This window comes from Podarcis melisellensis (genome assembly GCF_964234715.1).
Source record: "Podarcis melisellensis genome assembly, chromosome: 17".
Classification (NCBI taxonomy): domain Eukaryota; kingdom Metazoa; phylum Chordata; class Lepidosauria; order Squamata; family Lacertidae; genus Podarcis; species Podarcis melisellensis.
In genome coordinates, this window is record NC_138534.1 from 6073155 (window position 1) to 6096956 (window position 23802).

General features: G+C 47.0%; 1 protein-coding gene across 3 annotated transcripts; it reads left to right on the forward strand.

Annotated features, from left to right (window-relative positions):
• Positions 1-14000: 14000 nt before the first annotated feature.
• ABT1 (activator of basal transcription 1) lies at positions 14001-19110 on the forward strand. Of its 3 annotated transcripts, none has more exons than XM_081894788.1 (4): positions 14001-14051; positions 14853-15204; positions 15612-15787; positions 17288-19110. In XM_081894788.1, exons 2-4 carry the CDS (start codon positions 14940-14942, stop codon positions 17624-17626), a joined length of 780 nt encoding a protein of 259 aa, XP_081750914.1. In that variant the 5' UTR covers positions 14001-14051; positions 14853-14939; the 3' UTR covers positions 17627-19110. The 3 variants fall into 3 exon arrangements, with proteins under 3 accessions (XP_081750914.1, XP_081750913.1, XP_081750915.1); XM_081894787.1 differs by having other exon boundaries at positions 14003-14081; XM_081894789.1 differs by lacking the exon at positions 14001-14051 and adding an exon at positions 14215-14239.
• Positions 19111-23802: the final 4692 nt, after the last annotated feature.

A 23802-nucleotide genomic window follows, 5' to 3' on the forward strand; every position in this document is an offset into this window, starting at 1 on the left:
CCCTGTCAGAATGACTCTTCGCGGAACCCTTGGATTCAGGACTGGACCTGGACCACGTTGCTTGGGTTTACCCCAGGGCCCAGCACAGCTAGGTTGCCGCTATCATCCTGCTGTAGAGGATTTTACCAATCCTTACCTCAGTTGTGGTGAAATGTGCGATAAAGCCTGTCATCTGTGTGAGCTCAGTGTCATAAATGGAATGAGGGGATATGAGTCTGACTGGCTAGGAGGACCACCGTGGTGTGTGTGCTTCGTACAGAGTGCTGCTTGGGGTGCGGGGACATGCCGCGCTGTATACAAATCAGCATAGATTCCATGTTTGTGGCAATCGCTTCCCACACTTCCCCTTCTCAGAGGTTTGTTTCTGTCACTAAGACGATTTCCCCTGACACGCCATCTCCTCCCAGTGCCGGCTTCCTTTGTGGGTTCACCAGACATAATCCTGCGTCCCATCACAGCCATTTCCCGCCATAACCCACCGGGATGTCACACAGGATTATGAATATGCAGAGAGCAAGGAGGGAGAATTCCACTATAAGACTAATCCTCCATCTTCTTCCATGGAACGATGTTAAGGTGATTCCCGCCAGCATTAATGAGGCTGGGAAATATGATTATCTCCCCATTAAAGTGGAGGGAAACTGAGGCAGCGTGAGACTGATGGATGTATTATCCACATGCTCTCGGGACGTAAATGGTAAGTCTGGAAGTAGAATTGTGGTATTTGTGTGCCCCCAACATTGCAATTAATATTTGATCCTGAGTTCCTGCCTTCCCTAGAGGAGTGATTCCCAAACATTCAGATTTCAGCAAACACTGTAGGTTCAATGTTGTGCTTAGTGGGGTTATGTGTGCAAGGAACAAAGCCTGCTTGCACAATGAGACTCTTCCCCCCTGCTAACCCATATGCCTGCCAAGCCTATTACAGTCACCTCATCATCCAAACCCTCCAGAGCAGAATTTGGAGGGGGGAGAGAGAAGTCCTGCTGTGTGTTAGGACCTCGTTCTATGCATAAAACAACTCAGTTTAATATCACTCTTTGTTCACATTCTCTTGCCTGATGAGGAATGCCGAACAATACCTGCACATTGCAGAGGGTTCTGGACCATGTGCAGTGGTAGCCAACCTGGTGCTCTCCAGAGATTTTGGACTGCAACTCCCAGTAGCCCAAGCCAGCAACATGTTGACCAGCCTTGTTCTAGAATGCACACAGTTCATATGAGCACTTGGCTAAGCTGGTTAGGCCACACAAACACTCAGGCTGGTGCCCGATTTGGCAAGATCCAGTTTGGCAAGAGCCTCTTAATCTCAAGGTTGTGTGTTCAACCCCCACATTGGGCAAAAGGTTCTTGCATTGCAAAGAGTTGGACTAGATTGCCCTGGTGGTCCCTTCCAACTCCACGATTCCATGGGCTTCTCTTGCCTTGTGTCTTCCCGGACAGTGGCAATGACTCTGCTCTCCTTCCTGGACAGTGGAAGCAAGAAACCCCCTTTCCTGGCAAGCAGTAGCTCTGCACACCATGAACCCCCTTACCATAAAGCTAGTTTGCCCTGGCAGCAGCAGCAACAGAAGGTCTCCTTAGCCAGCAAGGACCTGCCATTTGAATTCCCTGCATTGCCTCTGAGGACTCAAATGCACTGTGTTCTGATGTGTCCACAGTGAGTCTTTTGGTGGCGGCTGGTGCACTCCTGCTTCCTGATAATGGAAGAGAAGACCCTGTGGGGAAGATGGGATTGTGGGCCCTCTCATACGTTTGGGCAACCAGCCCAGTGGTGCTGACCCCTGACATCAGGGCTGCCATCACTGCATATCTATTGGGGGTACATCTGAAACTGCAGGCACACATTGCCATGGAGATTGGTAGCAGTGGGCACACAGCTAGCCTTTAGTGGTTCTCTCATCTAGGTACCCTGATAAGCTTGACTTACCTGCCAGCAAACTGACCGGTAGCACCTGCACTGGAAAGACCCAGGAATCACCATGAGTGCCATAGGATGTTGTGTTAGGTAAAGGTAAAGGGACCCCTGACCGTTAGGGCCAGTCGTGAACGACTCTGGGGTTGCAGCACTCATCTCGCTCTATAGGTCGAGGGAGCCAGTGTACAGCTTCTGGATCATGAGGCTAGCATGACTAAGCCGCTTCTGGCAAACCAGAGCAGTGCACGGAAACGCCGTTTACCTTCCCGCCAGAGTGATACCTATTTATCTACTTGCACTTTGACGTGCTTTCAAACTGCTATGTTGGTGGGAGCAGGGACCAAGCAACGGGAGCTCACCCCGTCATGGGGATTCGAACCCCTGACCTTCCGACTGGCAAGCCCAAGAGGCTCAGTGGTTACATTGCTTTAAAATGTACCACTTTGGTTTTCCCTTCTAAACAAGGGACTGAGATGCTCCTCCCTCCTTTTTCTGATCTTCTTCCCTTTGCCCCTTCTGGTCAGTACAAAACGTGATCATGTCCTCAAGTAAAGCTACTTTCTCCACTTAGTTAATGGATTTTGTTTTGTTTTGTTTGTTGCCTGGTTCAGCAGCAGAGGATTTTGCAACACAGGGAGTGTCCCGGTGTGCTTCTTTTGAGCACTTTAAAGAATGATTTTATACGGTGGCTGGGAAGGAAACCTGTCACCCAAATGGGGAAGAAAATGACATATTTTTATTTTAACCCACCAAATTCCATTGTTGGCCCTTAGAAAAGGCAAAAAGAGGCTGACATCTCAGGTGGTTATTTGGGATGCTGTTGTTTCATTATTAGGGACCAGGTGGCACTGTGGGTTAAACCACAGAGCCTAGGAGTTGCCGATCAGAAGGTTGGCGGTTCGAATCCCCATGACAGGGTGAGCTCCCGTTGTTCGGTCCCTGCTCCTGCCAACCTAGCAGTTCGAAATCACGTCAAAGTGCAAGTAGATAAATAGGTACCACTCCGGAAGGTAAACAGTGCTTCCGTGCGCTGCTCTGGTTCGCCAGAAGCGGCTTAAGTCATGCTGGCCACATGACCCGGAAGCTGCACACCGGCTCCCTCAGCCAATAAAGCCAATAAAGCGAGATGAGCGCCGCAACCCCAGAGTCGGCCACGACTGGACCTAATGGTCAGGGGTCCCTTTACCTTTACCTGTTTCATTATTACACTTTTCAGCCATTTGGATCAAGGTTTGCCCCAGATATTTTCATAGAATCATAGAATTGTAGAGTTGGAAGAACCCCAAGAGTCATCTAGCACAACCACCTGTAACACAGGAATCTTTTGCCCAGCATGGGGTTCAAACCCACGAACCTGAGAGTCATGCTCCACCAACTGACGCTATCCCATGCCTGAGGTAAAGAACAAGATGATGCCCCTTCATTCCATCCAGAATTTGACTGGACTCTCAGGTCAATGTTACTTCAGCACTGGGAATGGGGCAACATCCTGCCCTCTACCTGAGGGCAAGTAACCAAACAATTTAACCCCTGTGTTGCAAACAATAGTCAGTAATATCTAAGGCAACACGATGACCAAATATAATGATACGATATCAATATACACTCTTTATATAATATGAAATATATAAAATCACATAAACAGAAAACATGAATCTCTGAAAGTCACAAAATATGCACTCTTAATGGATTATCTTGAAAACATAAAACCAAATGAACATAAGTCTTATAAGTCTCTGAAAGTCTTTGAAGACTATGCAAGTCTCTGAAAGAAGCAATGTATCATATTCTTATCTGGTGAAAACAGGCTGTAAAGCTTTGTTTATGACGTCCAACGCTGCTGAAGTAGTTCGCAAACAGACGTTGTGAACAGTGATTCCTCATCACTGTTTCGTGGAATTCTTCTTCAGCAGAAGGATACAGAAATGCTTCATAAACCCATCTATATGGTGAATGGAAAAGTATAACAACAATTGCTATGGAGCAGTGGTTATAAAATTATGTAGTCACACTCTGCTCATTTCGATGATGCGCGCCAGGCACCCAAATCTCTTGGGCTGCTTCTGCCATATTTGAACTGCCTTCCAGAGAAAGAGGGAAAGCCCTGGCTTCCATGCCTCACTTTTAGCTGTGAAACCCCTTTCCCTCTTTCCAAGGTCTCTAGCGGCTAGCCCATGCCTCCTTGGAAACACATTCCCAAAGCAGTGCCCTGGTATCATTACCCTGAGCCCTGCTTGGATGTTTTGAAAACTGGACGATGGACTAGCATCCTTTAGCTTCTTTCTTCTCCCATTGCTTAACCTCTTTGTGTTTCTGGTCGATTGATTTATGTTGATAGGCCAGTGTGGCCTGGCTGCATCATAACTGTACACAAATGACAAATGTCCATTAGACACTGTCCCTACAGTAAATTATTTGGTATGCTCAGGATATCAGTGGCTACACTCATATATTCACAGGCTTGTGTGACCTATCAGAGGTACCAGCTGTTAAGTTGCACAGTCCTTGGTTCTTGTGTTGCCTCCACCTGTTGCCATACCTTGCTGGCTCTTTCTGCCTGTTCACAGGAAATATCAGCAGGACTCTGGGACTTAACGGTTCTTGAGAGAGCATTTCACACAGGGAGGTATGCTCCTCTCTCTTGAGTGACAGGTTTGAGTTTCTTGCGCACACACACACTTTCTCCAGAAAGTCTCTGGCTCACTCTGAATCAGCAGCTGACAGTTCAGAATGTTGCCTGCTCTTATAGAGAGAAAGACTTTGTCCCTGTATTTGAGAGGGGATGCCAAGTCAAGACTGTGGGGTGTGAAACACAGAGCAGTCAAATTACTGTATTCCTAGAGTGAACATAAAAAGGGGATGTCTTGACCAGCCAGTTGTAACTTCCTATTTCCTCCTGGGCTGGGACAGACTTCCTCTGCATGTGACCAGCGTGGCCTCACCTGTGCAGGTAAAAAAATAGCACAGAGGAGGCAGCCATATCTCTCTTTGACTATCTCTCTTTGAACTATCTCCTTATGGGATGGATTCCAGGTGTATATACTTTGTAACTTAAGTCTGCCTTCTGGGTTCCATTTGTGAACAGAATGTGAGTAAACTATTTTATATACTTTTATACAAGAGTGTGTCATGTCTATCTTTTTATGAGGGACTAAAGAGGAAATTACCAGAAGCCTTATTTTAGAGGCTTAAACAAGCCTGCCAAATCTATCCGCTGTACAAGTTTGAAAAGGGGAATGTTACTCTGCTAAATTGTAGAACTTGTTAACACAAGTTAGGAAGGATATATTTGAACAATATATCCTCTCCTGCCTTCCTGAACATTCCCACAAAGACCACCCCACACCTACAGAAGGAAGAAGCCACCGCCAAAGAAAATTGGCAAAACAAATTAGCGAACTATGCAGGACAAATTAGATAATCGGTTAACCCAAGAAAGAAAGAGGACTTTGATTTTATTTTTTTAAGGGAAATGTTTAATGCATTTTTTTAAAGCTTTGTGTATAGATTTTGACATTAGTAGAACCTTTAAAAGTCACTTGTAATAAGATGAAGAAGGTCTTAAAATTGAACTGTTAAGAATACAGTGGTACCTCGGGTTAAGTACTTAATTCGTTCCGGAGGTCCGTACTTAACCTGAAACTGTTCTTAACCTGAAGCACCACTTTAGCTAATGGGGCCTCCTCCTGCTGCTGCGCCGCCGGAGCACGATTTCTGTTCTCATCCTGAAGCAAAGTTCTTAACCTGAAGCACTATTTCTGAGTTAGCGGAGTCTGTAACCTGAAGCGTATGTAACCCGAGGTACCAGCGTATAAGGTTTTATGGATGTGCATGAACAAGCACAAATGGAACCAAGAGGGGGAGTGGAGGGAAGTCAAGCAAAATATTATGGTTTGAAATTTTGTTTATGATGTTGTTGTTTTTTTGTTATTATAAAATTAATAAATTGCTTACCAAAAACCCAAACCCCAGAATGTTGCCTTGCTCTGTTCTAAAACTGCTTCAGCAAACCTCGCAAGATCGGGATTTTCCGTATAAATGCAGCGCAAAAAGCTGGCACAAACATAAACAAGCACCAGTTTCCCTCCGCCACAGACTTGTGGCCCTTGGACTTCCAGCCTTTCACTTGGGCGTGCTTGGGCCCTCTCTAAAGGGGCAGAAAACACAACGTGAGAGAGACCATCCCCGCTAACGGGTAGTGAAAGCATGCAGAGAATTTGCGTTCTTTTTGGTTCCCTGCTAATTGTCCTTGCCTGCCTGAGCTTGGAAGTATTTATGTGGTGCTTTTAATATGCAGCTCAGTGGGGACTTCTCGCCTATTTTAGCATCTAGAAATGTTTTGCAGCCAATGGGGTCCGAAAGCTGATGGACCAGCTCCACCTAGTGAGGGGGAAATGAATAGGAGATCCTGACTGTGGGAATTACTCCATAATATATTATGGCTTAGTAATTTTTAACAATTCTGCGCTTTATTGGATACCACTAAACACAGTATTCAGTAGATGCAAGTAGGAGTGATTACACATTGCATAAATTCTTCTTACTGTTGCCTCTGACATTCCTATTCATTGCCATTTGCCATGGATTTTCCCACCCTGTCCAAACTTTCTCCTTTTTCCAGCTTCACTGTCTCCAGTACTGGACCAAGGGGGTCATTTTTATGACCTCAGAAGTGAATGAACCGGTTGCAACTCTCCTCCGTGACTCATTTGTATGCAAGTTTAGTCACTTGTTACACTTTGCTTATCACCAGGAACCTGGGAGATCTCGACGGCATTATCGTTTTGACTGGTACGATTTCATTAAAATGCAAATTTAATTGCCCTGCACACAGAGAAATACCACAGAGATTATCCTAAGGCCAATTAATTGCCCAAAGCTGCTGCAAAATCTTTTTGTGTGTGCTGGTCCAATTTTTGCTTCAGATACCCGAGTAATTCCCACCCCCGAAACTGTTTCCACATTACCACTTGACTGGTGCTATTTATAGGCTTGCCTTTTCTAAGAGCATCACACCAGGGCTGCATTTAATGAGGACCTCTGTTAAGTTGCATGACACTGCTTCAAAGATGCTCTTTTATGCTCCATATACTCACTTTTTTTTAATTAAAGAAGAAGAAAGTTGCCGTAGGTCTCTAAGCACTTGGCATCCATGATGCAAGGCTTTCTCATCTTGCATCTGGGCCTCCATTTATTTCTCAATCAGTTATTTGTATTGCTTACCCTTTTTTAACTCACTGGATCTTATGTGCCAGCCCATCCTATTTCATGATTAAAGGTAAAGGGGTAAAGGGAAACACTGACCATTAGGTCCAGTCATGGCCGACTCTGGGGTTGCGGCGCTCATCTTGCTTTATTGGCCAAGGGAGCCGGCGTACAGCTTCTGGGTCATCTGGCCAGCATGACTAAGCCGCTTCTGGCGAACCAGCACATGGAAATGCCGTTTGCCTTCCCGCCGGAGCGGTACCTCTTTATCTACTTGCACTTTGACCTGCTTTCGAACTGCTAAGTTGGCAGGAGTTGGGACCAAGCAATGGGAGCTCACCCCGTCGCAGGGATTTGAACCGCCGACCTTCTGATCGGCAAGCCCTAGGCTCTGTGGTTTAACCCACAGCACCACCCGTGTCCCCTGTGTAATTTCATTATTACACAGAGGGATATGTTACTCATAGCAGATTATTCTGGGGGTCCTGATGATGAGCATTTTGTGGGCTCATAAAAGCCTGCAGTGGGAGATCAAAATTCCTGAAACGTAGGGCTTATCCACACTTGGTTTGTCCTGCCGCTTTCCCTTGGGGAAACCCAGAGTTTAGTGCTAAATTGGAACTAACACCACAGCTGTGTTTTCTGTGAATTGCTGTTTGTTCCGATTAGCGCTAAAGAGCAGGTTTTCTGGGGAAATGCAGCAGGGGAAGGGCAAAACTGTTCGGACCCGTGGCTACAAAACATGGGGCAAGCGAAAGTGTGAACGAACCTATTACGAAGCTGGAGGGTGTTGAGTTAGTGTAGATGTGAGCTTTCTCTTACAGTGAGGTGGGAATCTGCTTGGCCCCAACCATTTGGGAGCTGTAGAGGTTTTTATAAGTTGCTGTAGATCTGTGGGTGCAAAATGCTTGGGTTCAATCAATGTTAGGATTTAATTAGAACTGGTGTGTTAGGAGCAGGGAAAGGGAGACCCAAGTGTGTATTGGGGGTCATAAGTGGTGTGGGGTCCCAATGATAAGCCTCTGTAATTATCACATGTAAAAGCTACTGAAGAAGGCACACTTCCTTGGTTGTGTATTAGGACAGTAATTTTCACAAACAACAAGTGTTAATTGAAAAGACCATTTTCCTTGTGAGGTGACCACCTGGGGGGGATTTGAGGTTCAAAGCATTGAAAGGGAAAAGTAGGAATAGGTGTGAAAAGCTAATCCCCTTTGAGATAATAAGCTTTAGCCCATTGAAGAAGGGACCTTCCCCTGGGTTATAAAAGAGACCAGAATTTATGCCAGGGGAGAAGCAACGGGCTTGGAGTTTTGCTGGGATGCACCGCGCAAGAGCTGGGATGCTCTTACTATGACATGAGCTGGTGCTTTTTGGGCTGCTGCTGCTGTGACTGTGAGCCCCTCTGTAAGCAGCCTCAGGTTGTACAGTTGTGTAAATAAACCATATACAGTGGTACCTTGGGTTACATATGCTTCAGGTTACATACGCTTCAGGTTACAGACTCCGCTAACCCAGAAATAGTGCTTCAGGTTAAGAACTTTGCTTCAGGATAAGAACAGAAGCCACTCCGGCGGTTCGGCAGCAACAGGAGGCCCCATTAGCTAAAGTGGTGCTTCAGGTTAAGAACAGTTTCAGGTTAAGAATGGACCTCCGGAACGAATTAAGTACTTAACCTGAGGTACCATTGTATCATAAACACCAGGGATCAGCAAACTTTTTCAGCAGGGGGCCGGTCCACTGTCCCTCAGACCTTGTAGTGGGCTGGACTATATTTTGAAAAAGAAAAAAACCTGAACGAATTCCTATGCCCCACAAATAACCCAGAGATGCATTTTAAATAAAAGGACACATTCTACTCATGCTGATTCCGAGACCATCCAGGGCTGGATTGAAAAGGTGATTGGGCCATATCCGGCCCCCGGGCCTTAGTTTGCCTACCCATGATAAAGACACTTCAGCCTCCATGATGCTTAATTTTCCAAAGGAAGCTTAAACCCTGCGTGAGCGCCAGGCATTCCTGTAGTCTTGCATACCACTCGGCAGAGATTGGGGTGATATATAACATTATTATTGAATGGGGACATTTCCGCATGATGTTTCGGACCTTTGTGGTTAATTAGGATGGCCTTGTGGCCTTCCTTTCAGACGGCATGTGATGGCCTGGGAATCCGATTCAGAGGCTGAACCGGAGGAATCCCAGCCTGCACAGGATTCCCCGCCTCCAGGGCCGGCTGAACTGGGGCAGGGCCTTGATTCTGAAGCGCCTACACCTGTGCCAGATCCTCAGGAGCAGGCACCAGGTGAATCCACTCTGGCTCCAGAGGTGGTTGAGGACTCAGTGCCTACAGGTGAGTCTCCCCCTGGGCCCAGTAACCCTTCAGCCTCTCCTGAACTGCAGAGGCTCAGGGCAGAGAGGCGAAGGGAACTGGTTTCTCCCAGGAGGAGTGCTCGCCTTAAGGCCAGGAGAGGCGGGTCTCCTGGGGGCCGGGACCGCCCCTGGCCTCAGAGAAGATAAAGGCCAGTCAGCCCGGTCCCAGGTTGCGGGAGCAACGTCGTTGTTGAGTACCTGTTCCTGCCCGGACCCAGACCTGACCCTCCAGTGTTCCTGTCCCCGCCCAGCTTCCGGCTTTGGACCTTGCCCCACTCCTTGTGAACTGTTTCCAGGCTAGTGACCCAGGACTGGACTTTGACTACGCCAACAGTAACCTTCCCCCCGGGGCCAGCACAGGGCAGTTCTCTATTTGAAGGGCAGTCTGTCTGGTCCAAATGCAGTTTCAAAATGAGGGTTGTAGAGGCCCTGAGGTTACCCATCAACTATTCTAAGCACCCGCTGAGCAGACTGGAAACAGCTTCTCCCTGTGTAATGCGCCATCCCTCATATTCCCATGCCCCCCTGAAATTGACGGGGTGTCCCCAAAACAGCATATCAGGAGAGGGAAGATGGTTCCATCTGACAGGCTGATACATTTGTACAGATTGAACATTTGCAGTAGTCCAACCTTTGTGTTTCATTATTACAGATAGTGATCGTATCTACATTTGCCGCTATGCACATATAAAATTTACCATGCTTTTTTCCCCACGCTGGCCACATGACCCAGAAAAACTGTCTGCAGACAAACGTCGTCTCCCTTGGCCTGTAAAGCGAGATGAGCGCTGCAACTCCAGAGTCATTCGTGAATGGACTTAACTGTCGGGGGTCCTTTACCTTCACCTAAGTGGCTACTCAAGGGGTTTGCATAGCTTAACTGAGGGCAGAACCACACCATACACTTAAAGCCCGACTTATCTAGGAAGCCCACAAGGGAGCAATAGGGCACGCCCCAGCAAGTGGTATTTAGAGGTGTGCTGCCTTGACCGTGGAGGGGGAACAGCCATGGTGTGGCTCGTAGCCATGTTGGTAGCTGGCTCCTCCGCAAACCTGCCTTTAATCCCATTTTAAAGCTATCTGGGTTGGTGGCCATTCCTGCCTCTTGCTGGAGCCAATTCAAATAACAATTAACAATGATAATAATTTATTTGTACCCTGCCCATCTGACTGGGTTGCCCCAGCCACTCTGGGGGGCTTCTAACATATATGAAAACATAATAAAGCATTACACATTAAAAGGCTTCCCTATATGGGGCTGCCTATAGATGTCTTCTAAAACAGGCATAGGCAAACTCAGCCCTCCAGATGTTTTGGGACTACAACACCCATCATCCCTGACCACTGGTCCTGTTGGCTAGGGATGATGGGAGTTGTAGTCCCAAAACATCTGGAGGGCCGAGTTTGCCTATGCCTGTTCTAAAGGTTGTAGTCATCTTGTTGACATCTGCGTTCCACAGGGTGAATTTATTTTGCCTTCCCTGAGTCTTATTTACTTATTAAGTTTATACACCGCCCTTCCTCCAAAGATCAAGAAGCGGTTATGGGACTCTTTTGCAAGAGGCTTTCCTTTTCTTTTCTCACTATCCACTTTCTCCACACCCCATGATTAATTTTATGCTCCTATGTCTCCTCTTTCTAGCTTTCCCCACTTTCCCCCTTTCCCCCCTAAACTAAGCCCTCCCCCCCCACGAAGTCATAACTTTGTTTTTCCCCCTTCCCCTTCATCTTTCCCGAGGCCCTTTTTGCATCCAGCTTTGCAAGATCTTTTCCGAGGCACCTTTTCGTGCACTTGGCTTCGAGAGCGCCTTCCTTCCATCTGGGCTCTGTATTCGAAACAGGACATGTGCTTTCCTTCCCAGGAAGACAAAGAAAAGCCATAGACTTACGAAGAAACCCAATCGGAAGAAAGCGTCGTCGCTGCGCTACCAGGAACTTCCGGGACACAGATTGGACCGTGTGCGCATTGTCAAAGCGCAAGAGGTTTTGCCATTGATAGGATAAGGGCTTGGAGCGCACCCACCATAGGTGCCAATCCCCTGGGGCCATGTGTGCACGAGCACCCACAAAATTCCGATGAAGGAACCGGGCACCCACAAATTTCAGTGCCAGGGCCATTTACGTTGCATGGCACCAGGACCAGATTTAGGTTTGACGAGGCCCTAAGCTACTGAAAGTAATGGGGCCCTTTATATGTCCAGCTGTCCTTTGTCAACAACAAATTGTTGCTGTTTTCGTGTTGAATATATGCTATATGGTAACTTATGGACCTAATAGGTATCTAAAGCCATTTGCAACCAGTCCATGCAGAAAGCAGGCACCCTATATATAGAAATGAGCAAACCAGTGATATTTAGGGAGCAGGCTAGCAGGCGGGGATCATTACTTACATCATAGGAGCCTACACAACACAAAACACTGTTGCTGTATGTATTTGTTATTTTATTTGTTTTTCATCTTATATTTTGGAAATGTACATTCAATGTTTTTTTTCCTTTAATTTTTTGGGGGGCCCCCAAGAAAGTGGGGCCCTAAGCTATAGCTTCTTTAGCTTATACGTAAATCTGGCACTGCCGCTGGGAGAGATCATCAGGGGGTTTGGTCTGGGTGTTCATCAGTATGCAGATGATACCCAGCTCTACCTCTCTTTCAAATCAAAACCAGTGAAGGCGGTGAAGGTCCTGTGTGAGTGTCTGGAGGCGGTTGCGGAATGGATGGCGGCTAACGGATTGAGGTTGAATCCTGACAATACAGAAGTACTGTTTTGGGGGGGACAGGAGGTGGGCAGGTGTGGAGGACTCCCTGGTCCTGAATGGGGTAATTGTGCCCCTGAAGGACCAGGTGCGCAGCCTGGGAGTCATTTTGGACTCACAGCTGTCCATGGAGGTGCAGGTTAATTCTGTATCCAAGGCAGCTGTCTACCAACTTCATCTGGTACACAGGCTGAGACCCTACCTGCCCGCGGACTGTCTCCCCAGAGTGGTGCATGCTCTAGTTATCTCTCGCTTGGACTACTGCAATGTGCTCTACGTGGGGCTACTCCAGAATGCGGCAGCTAGACTGGTGACTGGGAGCGGCCTCCGAGAAAACATAACACCGGTCTTGAAAGACCTACATTGGTTCCCAGTACGTTTCCAGGCACAATTCAAAGTGTTGGTGCTGACCTTTAAACCAAGCCCCAAACGCTCTTGGTCCAGTATACCTGAAGGAGCGTCTCCACCCCCGTCATTCTACCTGGGCACTGAGGTCCAGTGCCGAGGGCCTTTTGGCGGTTCCCTCACTACGAGAAGCCAAGTTACAGGGAACCAGGCTGAGGGCCTTCTCGGTAGTGGCACCTGCCCTGTGGAACGCCCTCCCACCAAATGTCAAAGAGAAAAACAACTACCAGATTTTTAGAAGACATCTGAAGGCAGCCCTGTTTAGGGAAGCTTTTAATGTTTAACAGACTATTGTACAGTAGTACCTTGGGTTACAGACGCTTCAGGTTACAGACTCCGCTAACCCAGAAATAGTACCTCGGGTTAAGAACTTTGCTTCAGGATGAGAACAGAAATCGCACAGCAGCAGGCCCCATTAGCTAAAGTGGCACCTTGGGTTAAGAACATTTTCAGGTTAAGAACAGACTTCCAGAATGAATTAGGTTCTTAAACCGAGGTACCACTGTATTTTAATATTTTGTTGGAAGCCGCCCAGAGTGGCTGGGGAAACCCAGTCAGATGGGTGGGGGATAAATAATAAATTATTATTATTATTACTGCATGACACTTACGGCCCCTGGCCCCCCACAGTCGCGGGGCCAAGCTAGCACTCCTGACCCTCACCCGTACCTTGCGACCTCAAAGCTGGCTTTTTAATTTTATTTTTTTAAAAACAGCTATTAATTTTGCACATAGTTTAGGAAAAAAATAAAACGCAACAGGAGAGAAATGGTGAACCGCATTTTGGTGGGCAGCGGATGGGAATAATGTAGGTGACCGGGCTGTCGTAGGCTTCGCAGAAGGGATGCAACAATAGGAGAGGAACTGGAAATGAGCGCGGAATGGGAGGCATTAAAAAATATCACAGCAATTCTGCAAAAATCATGCCTTTCCCCCTGTTTGCCATATGTCCGCCGAGAATGCCGCCCAGGGCAGCTGCACCCTGCTCGTGTCTACAGCGGAAAAAGGGGCTGCACTGGATTCCTCGACCCTCAAAATCAGAGAATCGGGCGCTTTGGCAGGAATTGCGGCAGCTTGCATCACCGCTCGGAGGTGTTTGTTTTAAAGCAGTTTCTTAGCTGCTCTGTGCAAATAAAAGAAAAATAAATAAGTAAATACATCAATAAAGATTCAATAATGATCTCTTCAGACGGGCCTAAAAAATCTTCTGGCTGAGTCGTGCCAAACCAGAGGCGGCTTCTCCTTTTGCATTGAGTCGGAGTGGATGCGCATGCGTGTCACTCGTCACTTTTCCTATCTCTATGGGGTGGGGAGGCGGGGCTTGGACTTTCCTTTTACCGCCTTCCTTTTGCGACAGCTGCCGTAAGTGAGCGCCGGAAGTGCTCCGCGCAGATTCCAGGTGGGCGCCGAGCGTGAGAGTTCTTCGTGGGTACGGAAGGGAGCGAGTGGCGGGGGCGGGACACGGGCGAGGCAGGAGAGTGGAGCGGAGGGGCATGGAGGCTTAAGGCTTTGACCTGCTTGGCACTGACACGTGTTGCGCGCACGTGTGAAGGCGTGCACGCAACATCATGCAGGGCAGCAGCACGAGTAATCGCCCTTGATTGTTCCTGCTACCCCCTTTGAGAACCACAGCTATATGCTGTATTGTTGGCATTGTGTTCAGTCTACCAGGCCACAATATAGCGCCCGAGAAGCAGACAGGACTGGGCAACACAGACTTCTATCATCCTGCCCAGTAGTGGCGCAGATGTCTGCTGCGACCCAGGGCTTATGGCAGGGGTCAGCAACCTTTTTTAGCCATGGGCCGGCCCACCGTCCCTCAGACCTTGTGGTGGGCCAGACTATATTTTGGAAAGAAAAAAGATATGAACGAATTCCTATGCCCCACAAATAACCCAGAGATGCATTTTAAATAAAAGGGCACATTCTACTCATTTAATAACATGCTGATTCCTGGACCGTCTGTGGGCCGGATTTAGAAGGCGATTGGGCCGCATCTGGCCCCCGGGCCTTAGTTTGCCTACCCATGGCTTATGGGATAAGGAGCAATATAAATGTCAAGTGACAATAAATGTCATGCACTCAGACACTGAGGGATCCCCATGGGTGACAGTGAGGGTCTGGGTGTTAACAAGAGGCATTCTCTCCCTTGCAGATTCCTGAGTGTTGTTATTTTTTCAAATGTCTCTTCTCCTTGCAGGAAGAAAGCAACCTCCCAGCGCAACGTTCCCTTTCCCCCCCCAGCGCCATCCAGTATAATAATAATAGCAGTTAGAGCAACGCTTGGATGGCTGATCAAGGTGTAGAGAAGTGTCAGGAGACACCAAAAGCTGAAGACTTGGTAATGGACACTGAAGACGAAGAGGCAGTGACTGACCAGAAGGAAGAAGGAAGTGAGGTTCAGTTGGATCTCTCCACTGAAGATGATGCCAAAAAAGTTGTGCCAGGCATAATTTACCTTGGTCACATCCCTCCTCGCTTCCGGCCACGACATGTCCGTAACTTGCTTAGTGTGCATGGTGAAGTAGGACGTATTTTCCTGCAGCCTGAAGGTGAGCCTTCTTTGTGTGTACTGGGGAGCAATGGGCAGGGGTGGGTGGGTCTGCCAGTCAGCTGAACAGGGTCAGGCAGAATAAACGCCATGGTGAAAGGCTACGAAGCAAAATATCATGTTGGTTGCAGGCGCCTTAGAACCAGTGTCAGCATCTGGTATGGGGAGCGTATGAAAGACGTGGAGATTAGTGTAGAGAAGCTGATTTCAGAGTGTTACTTGATTTATGATCTGTATGCCACCTTAACTGAAGCATTGTGCAATTCTTACATTTTCAAAGGATATGAAAAAACTACAGTTGAGTGAGAAATCTAGAAGCCAGTGGATGTGTGGACTGAGGTTGCATTTAAAACTAGGCCATTGTCACATTCTGCACGAACCTGTAACCCTCCTCTCTGTGTCCTGCAGAGCGATTTATACGAAAGAAAAAGAAGAAAGCAGGTAGCAATGCCAAGAACTTCACTGAAGGCTGGGTAGAATTCAGGGATAAGCGTGTGGCAAAGGTGGTAGCTGCCAGTTTGCACAATACGCCCATGGGTGTCCGCAAGAGGAGCCGATTTCATTATGACCTCTGGAATATGAAGGTAAGTGGGTGCTGAGAGCTGCGCCAGTAAATAAGGATTACTCCCTTCGCATCTAGTTGATCTTGTGACTAATAATAATAATAATACTTTATTATTTATACCCCGCCCATCTGGCTTGGTTTCCCCAGCCACTCTGGGTGGCTTTCAACAGAACACTAAAATACAATAACCTATTAAACATTAAAAGCTTCCCTAAACAGGGCTGCCTTCAGATGTCTTCTAAAAGTTTGGTAGTTATTTTTCTATTAGACATCTGGTGGGAGGGTGCTCCACAGGGCAGGTGCCACTACCGAGAAGGCCCTCTGCCTGATTCCCTGTAACTTGGCTTCTCGCAGCAAGGGAACCGCCAGAAGGCCTTGGTGCTGGACCTCAGTGTCCGGGCAGAACGATGGGGGTGAAGGAATGAGGTGTAAAGTGGCATTTCTGAAGGTACTGGACCTTTCCTCTCGCTCTCTCATTGGATGAAGTCATGAGTGTGCAAAAGCCTCTCTCACATCCATCTTCTATTCATTAATGTGATGCAAAACAGTTTTAAAAAACTATGCTTTGAAGGGTGGGCACAAATATCACAGTGCTTCTTGCTCCCAAAGCCCAGGGAGCTGGGGGGTGGCGGAGAAACAGGGATAGTCAAGTCCAGAGTTGACCCTCAAAGTAATATTTCACTTCCAAGGAGAAGAAACAATGAATCCATATGGGTATCCTTTCATATGCAAACTGTATCGCATTGGCAAATCAGCTACATTCTGGAATAGCAATAGGCTGCTGCCAAACGTGGGTCATGAGGGGATACTTTTTGGGGAGTACAGTCATTTCTCTGCTCCCATTCCAGCTCCTTTTGATGATGTCAGATCATCCAAGTACGAGTTCTCCATATCACTAAAATGTTTAATGCTGCATGATTATGGAGATTAACCAACTGAGCAGGGGTCCCCGGACTAATGTCTGGAGAACAGAGGTGCTTCTTGATCATTCGGACGTTGGCCATTCCTGTTTGCACGATTGTCAAATCTTTTAAGCCAACGTTGTTAATACAGTGGTATCTCGGGTTACAAATGCTTCAGGTTACAGACTCCGATAAGCCAGAAATATTACCTCGGGTTAAGGACTTTGCTTCAGGATGAGAACAGAAATTGTGCAGCGGCAGCAGGAGGCCCCATTAGCTAAAATGGTGCTTCAGGTTAAGAACAGTATCAGGTTAAGAACAGACCTCCAGAACGAATTATGTTCTTAACCAGAGGTTCTTAACCACTGTAAAGGGAAGGAAAAGAGACCACAGGACTCTATGCACTGTATAAAGTATCACTCTTAGACAGTGTTAAGAAGATGCTGTACCTCTGCTGTTGGAGGTGGCATGCTTTTAAATGCCTGTTGCTGGGAGTGGCCTGTGGAGGACATCCCTCTTGCATCTGGTTGGCCACAGTTAGAAGCAGAGTGCTGGACTTGGGCCTTTGGCCTGATCCTGCAGGGCCCTTCTTAAGTTTCCTTGTCTTTTGTCCCCAGTATCTGCACCGCTTCAAGTGGACTCACCTGAGCGAGCGACTGGCCTATGAGCGTCAGGTGCGGCAGCAGCGCATGCGGGCCGAAGTTTCACTGGCCAAGCGTGAGACTAATTTCTACCTGCAGAATGTAGAGAAGAGCAAGCGCTTTTCAGAAAAGGGCAATCGGGGAGGACAGGAGGAGAAGGGCTGGGGCTTTGTCCAGCGCCAGACTGAGGAAGAAATCCAGACCAGCAAAGGGAACAAGCGCCTGAAGAAGCAGTTGGCCCGGGCTGCTGAGATCCAGCAGAAATCGCAGTCAAACAGCTCTCTGCTATCCAAGATCTTCAATATCCAGCAGTAGCGCTTGTCCTCGGGAATGTCAGATTTGCTGCTGACCCCGGGTTTAGCTGCTGGCTGCTGGGTTTTTATAAGCCAAGCAGACTCAGTCTATTCTTGAACCTACCAAAGCAGGCAGGGGAAGTTCACTCTTTGTTGTCAGGTGCACAGCACGCTTTATACATACGCCGTGGTTGTAAAACTTGATCTTTCTGCTGTGCGGAGCCTCTTTTTAGGAAGCTGTCCAGCTTTGCCTGAGCAGCATTAAAGCTTTCCCCTGTGGGGATTTGGCAAAGGTTTGCTCTTTTGGTTGTTCTCTTGGCGGCTGAGATTGGCGCTGGCTGTCCCACCTTGCCCAGTCCCGAGTCAAATTCAGAAGTTGATCCAGCGGAAGAGTGTGCTGTTCTAGATCGGATGCTGCTGCGGGGGAGGGGAGCTGAAACTAGCTAGAATCCAGTTGCTAATAGGAACCTTGATCTTCATTTAGAAATTGGGGGGTGGGGGACAGGCCAAGCACTGCCTTTGTGGACATTTCAGTTCTCTGCCGCTGATCATCCAAGGTACTTTGGAATGAGTTGCGCCAAATGGGGATTCTAAGTGTTTTGGTGACATTAAGGGGATAATACTGTTAAGTCAACATGCAGCTGATATTTGAAGCAAACATCTGGGGCTGGAACAGCAATAATCACACAGACCCCATGAAAATGTTATTTTTCCAAAAAGTATTGAATTGGGTTTCGGATCAATCATTTTCATATATTGTCCAAAAATGTGGTCTGTTACTACTGGAATTATTTAAATTTTTCATTGTTTTTAGTTTGCATTTCACAATGTTTCAACAATAGAAATTAAGCCTAAGCAGACTCCACCTACATTCGGAATTATTTCAATTTTTAATGTGTGTGTGAGAGAGAAGGCAGGTACCAACTGGTAAATTAAAAAAATCATTTTGAAGCACTGGTTATGTCTGTTCTTCAACCACAGTGTATAGACATCAAATGGGAAGTGTTCTAAAGTAGTATCTGATTCCCAGTTTAGGTAAAAGAACAGTTGGATTATTGTAGCTCCGGTTTGAAATGCTCAGCATTTCTCTGGTAAGCCATACCCTATATGATACATACAGCTTCATTATGCAGGAAAAGCTTGAAACAGAATTAGAGTTTTGCAGGCCCACAAACTCAGTTGAGGAGTTGGAATTGTGTCTGGTACTTGGAGCCCAGAAATCCTGATGAAAGCGTCTATGTTTCCATCCAAATGTCTTTTTTCTGCTGGAATATGATTGATGTGTTTTAGTTCTGCAATTTGGCTTCTGAATCTAACCTCCAGAGGAGGAGGAAGACATGGAAAGGCATAGAAACAAGCTGGTATAATGATTAACATTGAGTTTACATATGAAGTGAGATTCCTTCTCAGCCTCTTCTGCCTCTTAAGTGAAAGATGGAGAGGTTCCTGCTGTATTGATGTGAGAAGGCAGACATAAAAATAAAAGCAATTTGACAAGCTCTGAAAGACTTTGAGAATTCCTTCTCCTTTCACTCCACCCTTTTCCTTCAAAACTGAACTATTTGTATCCCCTTCATGTTGTCCTAAATGATTTAACCTCTCTTCGTCTGTATCGCCAGTCAGGATTCAGGCCCCATCACGGGACTGAAACTGCCTTGGTTGCATTGATGATCTCCGGCAGGCTATGCAAAGAGGTGAAACCTGCCTCCTGGTCCTGCTGGATTTCTCAGTAGCCTTTGATACTGAACATGGTATGCTTCTGGACCATCTAGAGGAGTTGGGAGCTGGGGACATAGTTATCCAGTGGTTCTTATCCCTCCTATCTGTGTCCAGAAAGTGGTGTTAGAGGGGGGACAAGTGTTCAGACCTCTGGGAAGTCATTTGTGGGGTGCCTCAGGGCTGTGCCCCCATTTTTTAACATCTATATGAAGCCTCTTGAGACAGATCATCAGGGGGTTTGGGGTAGGTGTTCACCAGTATGTGGATGATACCCAGCTCTACCTCTTTTTAAACTGGAACCAGTAAAGGTGGTGAATGTCCTGTGTGTCTAGAGGTGGTTGGAAGATGGGTGGTGGTTAATGGATTGAGGCAGAGTCCTGACAAGACAGAAGTATTGTTTGGGGGGGCAGGTGTGAGGAATCCCTGGTCATGAATGGGGTACTGGTGCCTCAGAAGGACCAGGTGTGCAGCCTGGGAGTCATTTTGGACTCATAGTTGTCCATGGAAGTACAAGTCAATTCTGTGTCCAGGGTGGCTGTCTACCAGCTCCATTTTTAGTATGCCAGCTGAGACCCCATTTATCTCAAAGTGGTTTACAAAAAGATAAAAAGAACATCGAGAAAATTTGCTGCATTTCCATTTTGCCCAGACAAATAGAAAGGCTTGTGGTTGGTTTGCATCATAGAACCAGGGGGTCATCTATTCTAGCCCAACCCCCTACAACGAAGATTTCTAAACTGTGCTGCAACACATCAGTGTCGGCTGCAGTTTGTAGGTGTGCTGCGCAAACACTCCCCACTCTCCTCCAAGGGCTGGGAAAGGGTTAGTTTAACCTCTGGTTTGCTAGTAAAGCTAAATTACTGTGTTGCCAAATGATGCATGTCTAAAAAGTGTGTCACTAACATGAAAAGTTTGGAAAGCTGCCCTACAACGTAGAAATCTCTACACACAGTCCCCCATCCAACTTGAAACTGTACTGGACCTTGCTTAGCTTTGCAAATGTGTTAGCAGTTTTATAGCTGCACCACTAGGCATCATTTTCATTTTTTAAATTATTCTATTTCTTATCTGCCCTTGACCACAAAGCCCCAGGTTGGGTTTTATAGCAATTTAAAAATACTGTACAATCATACCTCGGGTTGAATGTGCTTCAGGATGAGCGCGTTCGAGTTGCGCTCCGCAGCAACTAGGAAGTAACGGAGCGCGTTACTTCCAGGTTTCGCCGCTTGTGCTCAAAATGACGTCACGCGCATGCGCAGAAGCAGCAAAAAGCGATGCATGCGTGCGCAGACATGCCGTCTCTAGTTACGTTTGCTTCTAGATGTGAACGGAGCTCCGGAACGGATCCCGTTCGCATCTAGAGGTACCGCTGTATTAAAACAAAACAGTCAAAAAGAACAGGGTAAATCCTAAAACATGTCTCGGGGGTCAAAGGCCATGTAGAGATGCATCTTCAGCAACTCAAAAGCAAACTCTTAACAGCCCCTTACTGAGGCCCATTTTGTGGGCCAGAACCTCATTGCAGCATGCAGAGGCCAACATGCTGCAGGATGCATTTCACGAGCATTTCCTTTCCATCCAAAAGGCTGCTTTGAGGACAAAGATGTGCTTTTGGCTGCATTGCAATGGCAAGGGATTACCACAAGGGGGAGGCAGAGTATGCACAACCTCTATACCAGAGGCAGGGACTCTTTTTCAAGTTGGAGGGCCACATTCTCTCTTGGGCAACCTCCTTGGGGCTGAATGCTGGTAGTGGGCAGAGAAACAAAACTGCCTTTTATTTTTGTGTATCAAGCTACATTCCAGCCAGGTGAATGCGCTCAGGGGAGGCAGCAGCAGGGAACGTGCGCTGCAGACTGCCTAGAGGGCATTGGTAGAGCTTGCGATTTGTTGGTCCCCCTTGAATGCTCTGGAAGGGGCAGCCTGAGGACTTGCCCTGGAATCACACAACTTGAGCCTTCAGTTTTAGCAGCAGATTTTAGAGGCCCCTTTAAATAACGCTCCTGTTACTGAACTATCGGTTCCTGTTCTTGAACCCAGAAACGTTGCTCTCACTCCTGCTGTGCAAAGCAGCAAACCCATTTTTCCGAGTGTGGGTCCTTACCCAGATCAAACTGCCCCGTCCCAATAGAAGAGGGAAATAGCAGCAAGCCTTACAGGAACCCCAAGGTGTACAAAAAATTATTACAGGAGGAGGGAATCTCAAAAGGGAAAACCCAGAAGCAGCTCAACGTGGACTGACTTGGGCAAAGGGGGGGGGGTGGAATGGAGCACCGCAGAAGCTGCTGGTGGCTGGAACCCTGAAGAGGAGCACTCGGCACAGCGCATTTCACAGCAGGCTACCTTTGTATGCACCACTAAGGCCCATGGGCCAGAAGGAGCCCACAGAGGCCGTTTAATTGCCCCATGAGCTGAGCTGCCCGGCGAGTCCCTGCAAGCTGCGTTAAACCAGTGCAGTGTAGCGCAGGGACACTCAGGAAATAACTTCTGCACATGCCCAGACACCGGAAATTGCATCTGTGCATGGCCATGGCTACAGAAATTGCTTCTGTGCAGGCACAATTTTTGGTGTCTGGTCATGCGCAGAAGTGATTTCTGGTGCAAGACATGCGCAGTGACCCAGCCCATGCCCAGTAAGCCTTGCTGACCTCTGATATAGTCTTACCTTGTAAGTTGAACGTTTTGGCTCCCGAACGCCGCAAACCCAGGAGTGTTCCAGTTTGCAAACGTTCTTTGGAACCCGAACACCCGACGCGGCTTCCGATTGGCTGCAAGAGTTTCCTGCAGCCAATCAGAAGCTGCACCTTGGTTTCAAAATGTTTTGGAAGTCAAACGGACTTCCAGAACAGCCTCCATTCGACTTCCCAAGGCACAACTATGAATTCATAAAAGGGGGGGTCTTTAGGAATGAGGCAAAGAGGTTAACACCACATGAGCTGATAGCCGCAGGGGTGTCCCCAAGAGGGGGGGAGGTATGTGCTTGGGAGGGGGCAGGAAGATAGAGATGAGAAGCCCCATTGTATCCACATCAGAATCTGTGTATGTTCATGTTTTTGTGTGCAGCTCCCAAGCCCTTGTACACAGCCTACATGCATAAAGCTTGTCTATATGTATAGATTACACAGGTGGTCAGTTTAACCTCTGTAGCTTGGGGTTCGACTGACCACTGCCATCCTTCCCCATCTGTATTCAGTCTACACCTTCAAGATACTATTACCTCCTATGAACTGGGCCAGGTTCTGAGATCCTTGGGGAAGGTCCCTCTTTTGATCCCGCCACCGTCGCAAGCACGGCTGGCAGGGACATGGGACAGGGCCTTCTTGGTGGCTGCTTTGGAACTTTGTGTCTTTACAGCACAGTTGAATTTCAGAATTTGATTTTTCATTTAAAATGCCTCCCTCCCCTGCCCTTCCTTTTGCAGCTGCTGTAAGAGGGCAATTGTTCTCTTGGTAGAAGTAATAGTAGAAAAACAGCCTGTTCTCTTATTTTTTTAAGCAACACTTCAAGCAGTGTGAAATGGCAGGTTGTGCAGTACACAGCACCTTGCAGTTTAACACCTGTGCTTTTAGTTGCTCATGCATTTAAAAAGTTGCAGCTGCCCCTCAAGAGAACTGTGTGTTCTTGAAAGAAGCTGAAACCTTAAGAATGTCAACAGCCAACAAAAATTTAATATGACATTACTAAAAGGCAAAAAAGTGTGTGTGGGGGGGAATAATTACCAGGAACAGGTACAGAAAATAGTACTTTTGACAAGAGTATCTCTGAGCACAAGTCAAATGCAAGTATGTAGCACGATACTGAAAAAATGTATTGCCATCAAAGGAACTGCGCAATATGCAAAAGCAGTTAAAATACTGCACAAATACATTTTATTTCTGAGCTCTGCAGATCTTCAGAATTTTTTTTCTATGAGGAAATGTAAGACTATTGACACTGCTTCTCAACAGGAAATGGAGTTGGCATCTTTCAGGCATGTCCTACTTCTAAAAAAAGAAAGAAGAGTTTTTCAAGCTTCTGGTTTCAGAGAATTCATTTTCTTCCTGGTCAAGTTGCCAACTCTAAGCTCCCTTGTGACACAATCAAATATAGTGTTTTAGATTGCTGTTTGCTTTTCACCACTTTCTTCCTGACAGGAAACATTTAGATGGCAAAAGTAAACAATACAACCCTTCCACAATTAGTTCTATAATAAATAAATAGATAGAAAAACTGTAAATTGGAGGTGCCCCCCCCCATCCAGATCAGGACCTTGCTAGTGAAGCAGGAGCTCAGTTATCTATTTCAGACCCAACACCTCGTTTTCTGCCTGTTGGATTTCAATCTGACCCCATGCAGATCAAAGATACCTGAAATAATCAGGTAGAAATAAGGAGTAATTATTTGGTTCTGTAGATCTGTCATCGAGTAACACAGAATGCTGAAACTAGTCTATAATGTATCCTATTTTAACCTGAAATATACTGTTGTTGTAATTTTTAA

Excerpts from the sequence above, each read along its gene's own strand:
- ABT1 (XM_081894788.1), top strand. The coding sequence starts at position 14,940 with ATGGCTGATCAAGGTGTAGAGAAGTGTCAGGAGACACCAAAAGCTGAA. Across the intron at positions 15,205-15,611 it reads TATTTTCCTGCAGCCTGAAG|AGCGATTTATACGAAAGAAA; the intron begins GTGAGCCTTCTT and ends TGTGTCCTGCAG. Across the intron at positions 15,788-17,287 it reads ATGACCTCTGGAATATGAAG|TATCTGCACCGCTTCAAGTG; the intron begins GTAAGTGGGTGC and ends TTTTGTCCCCAG.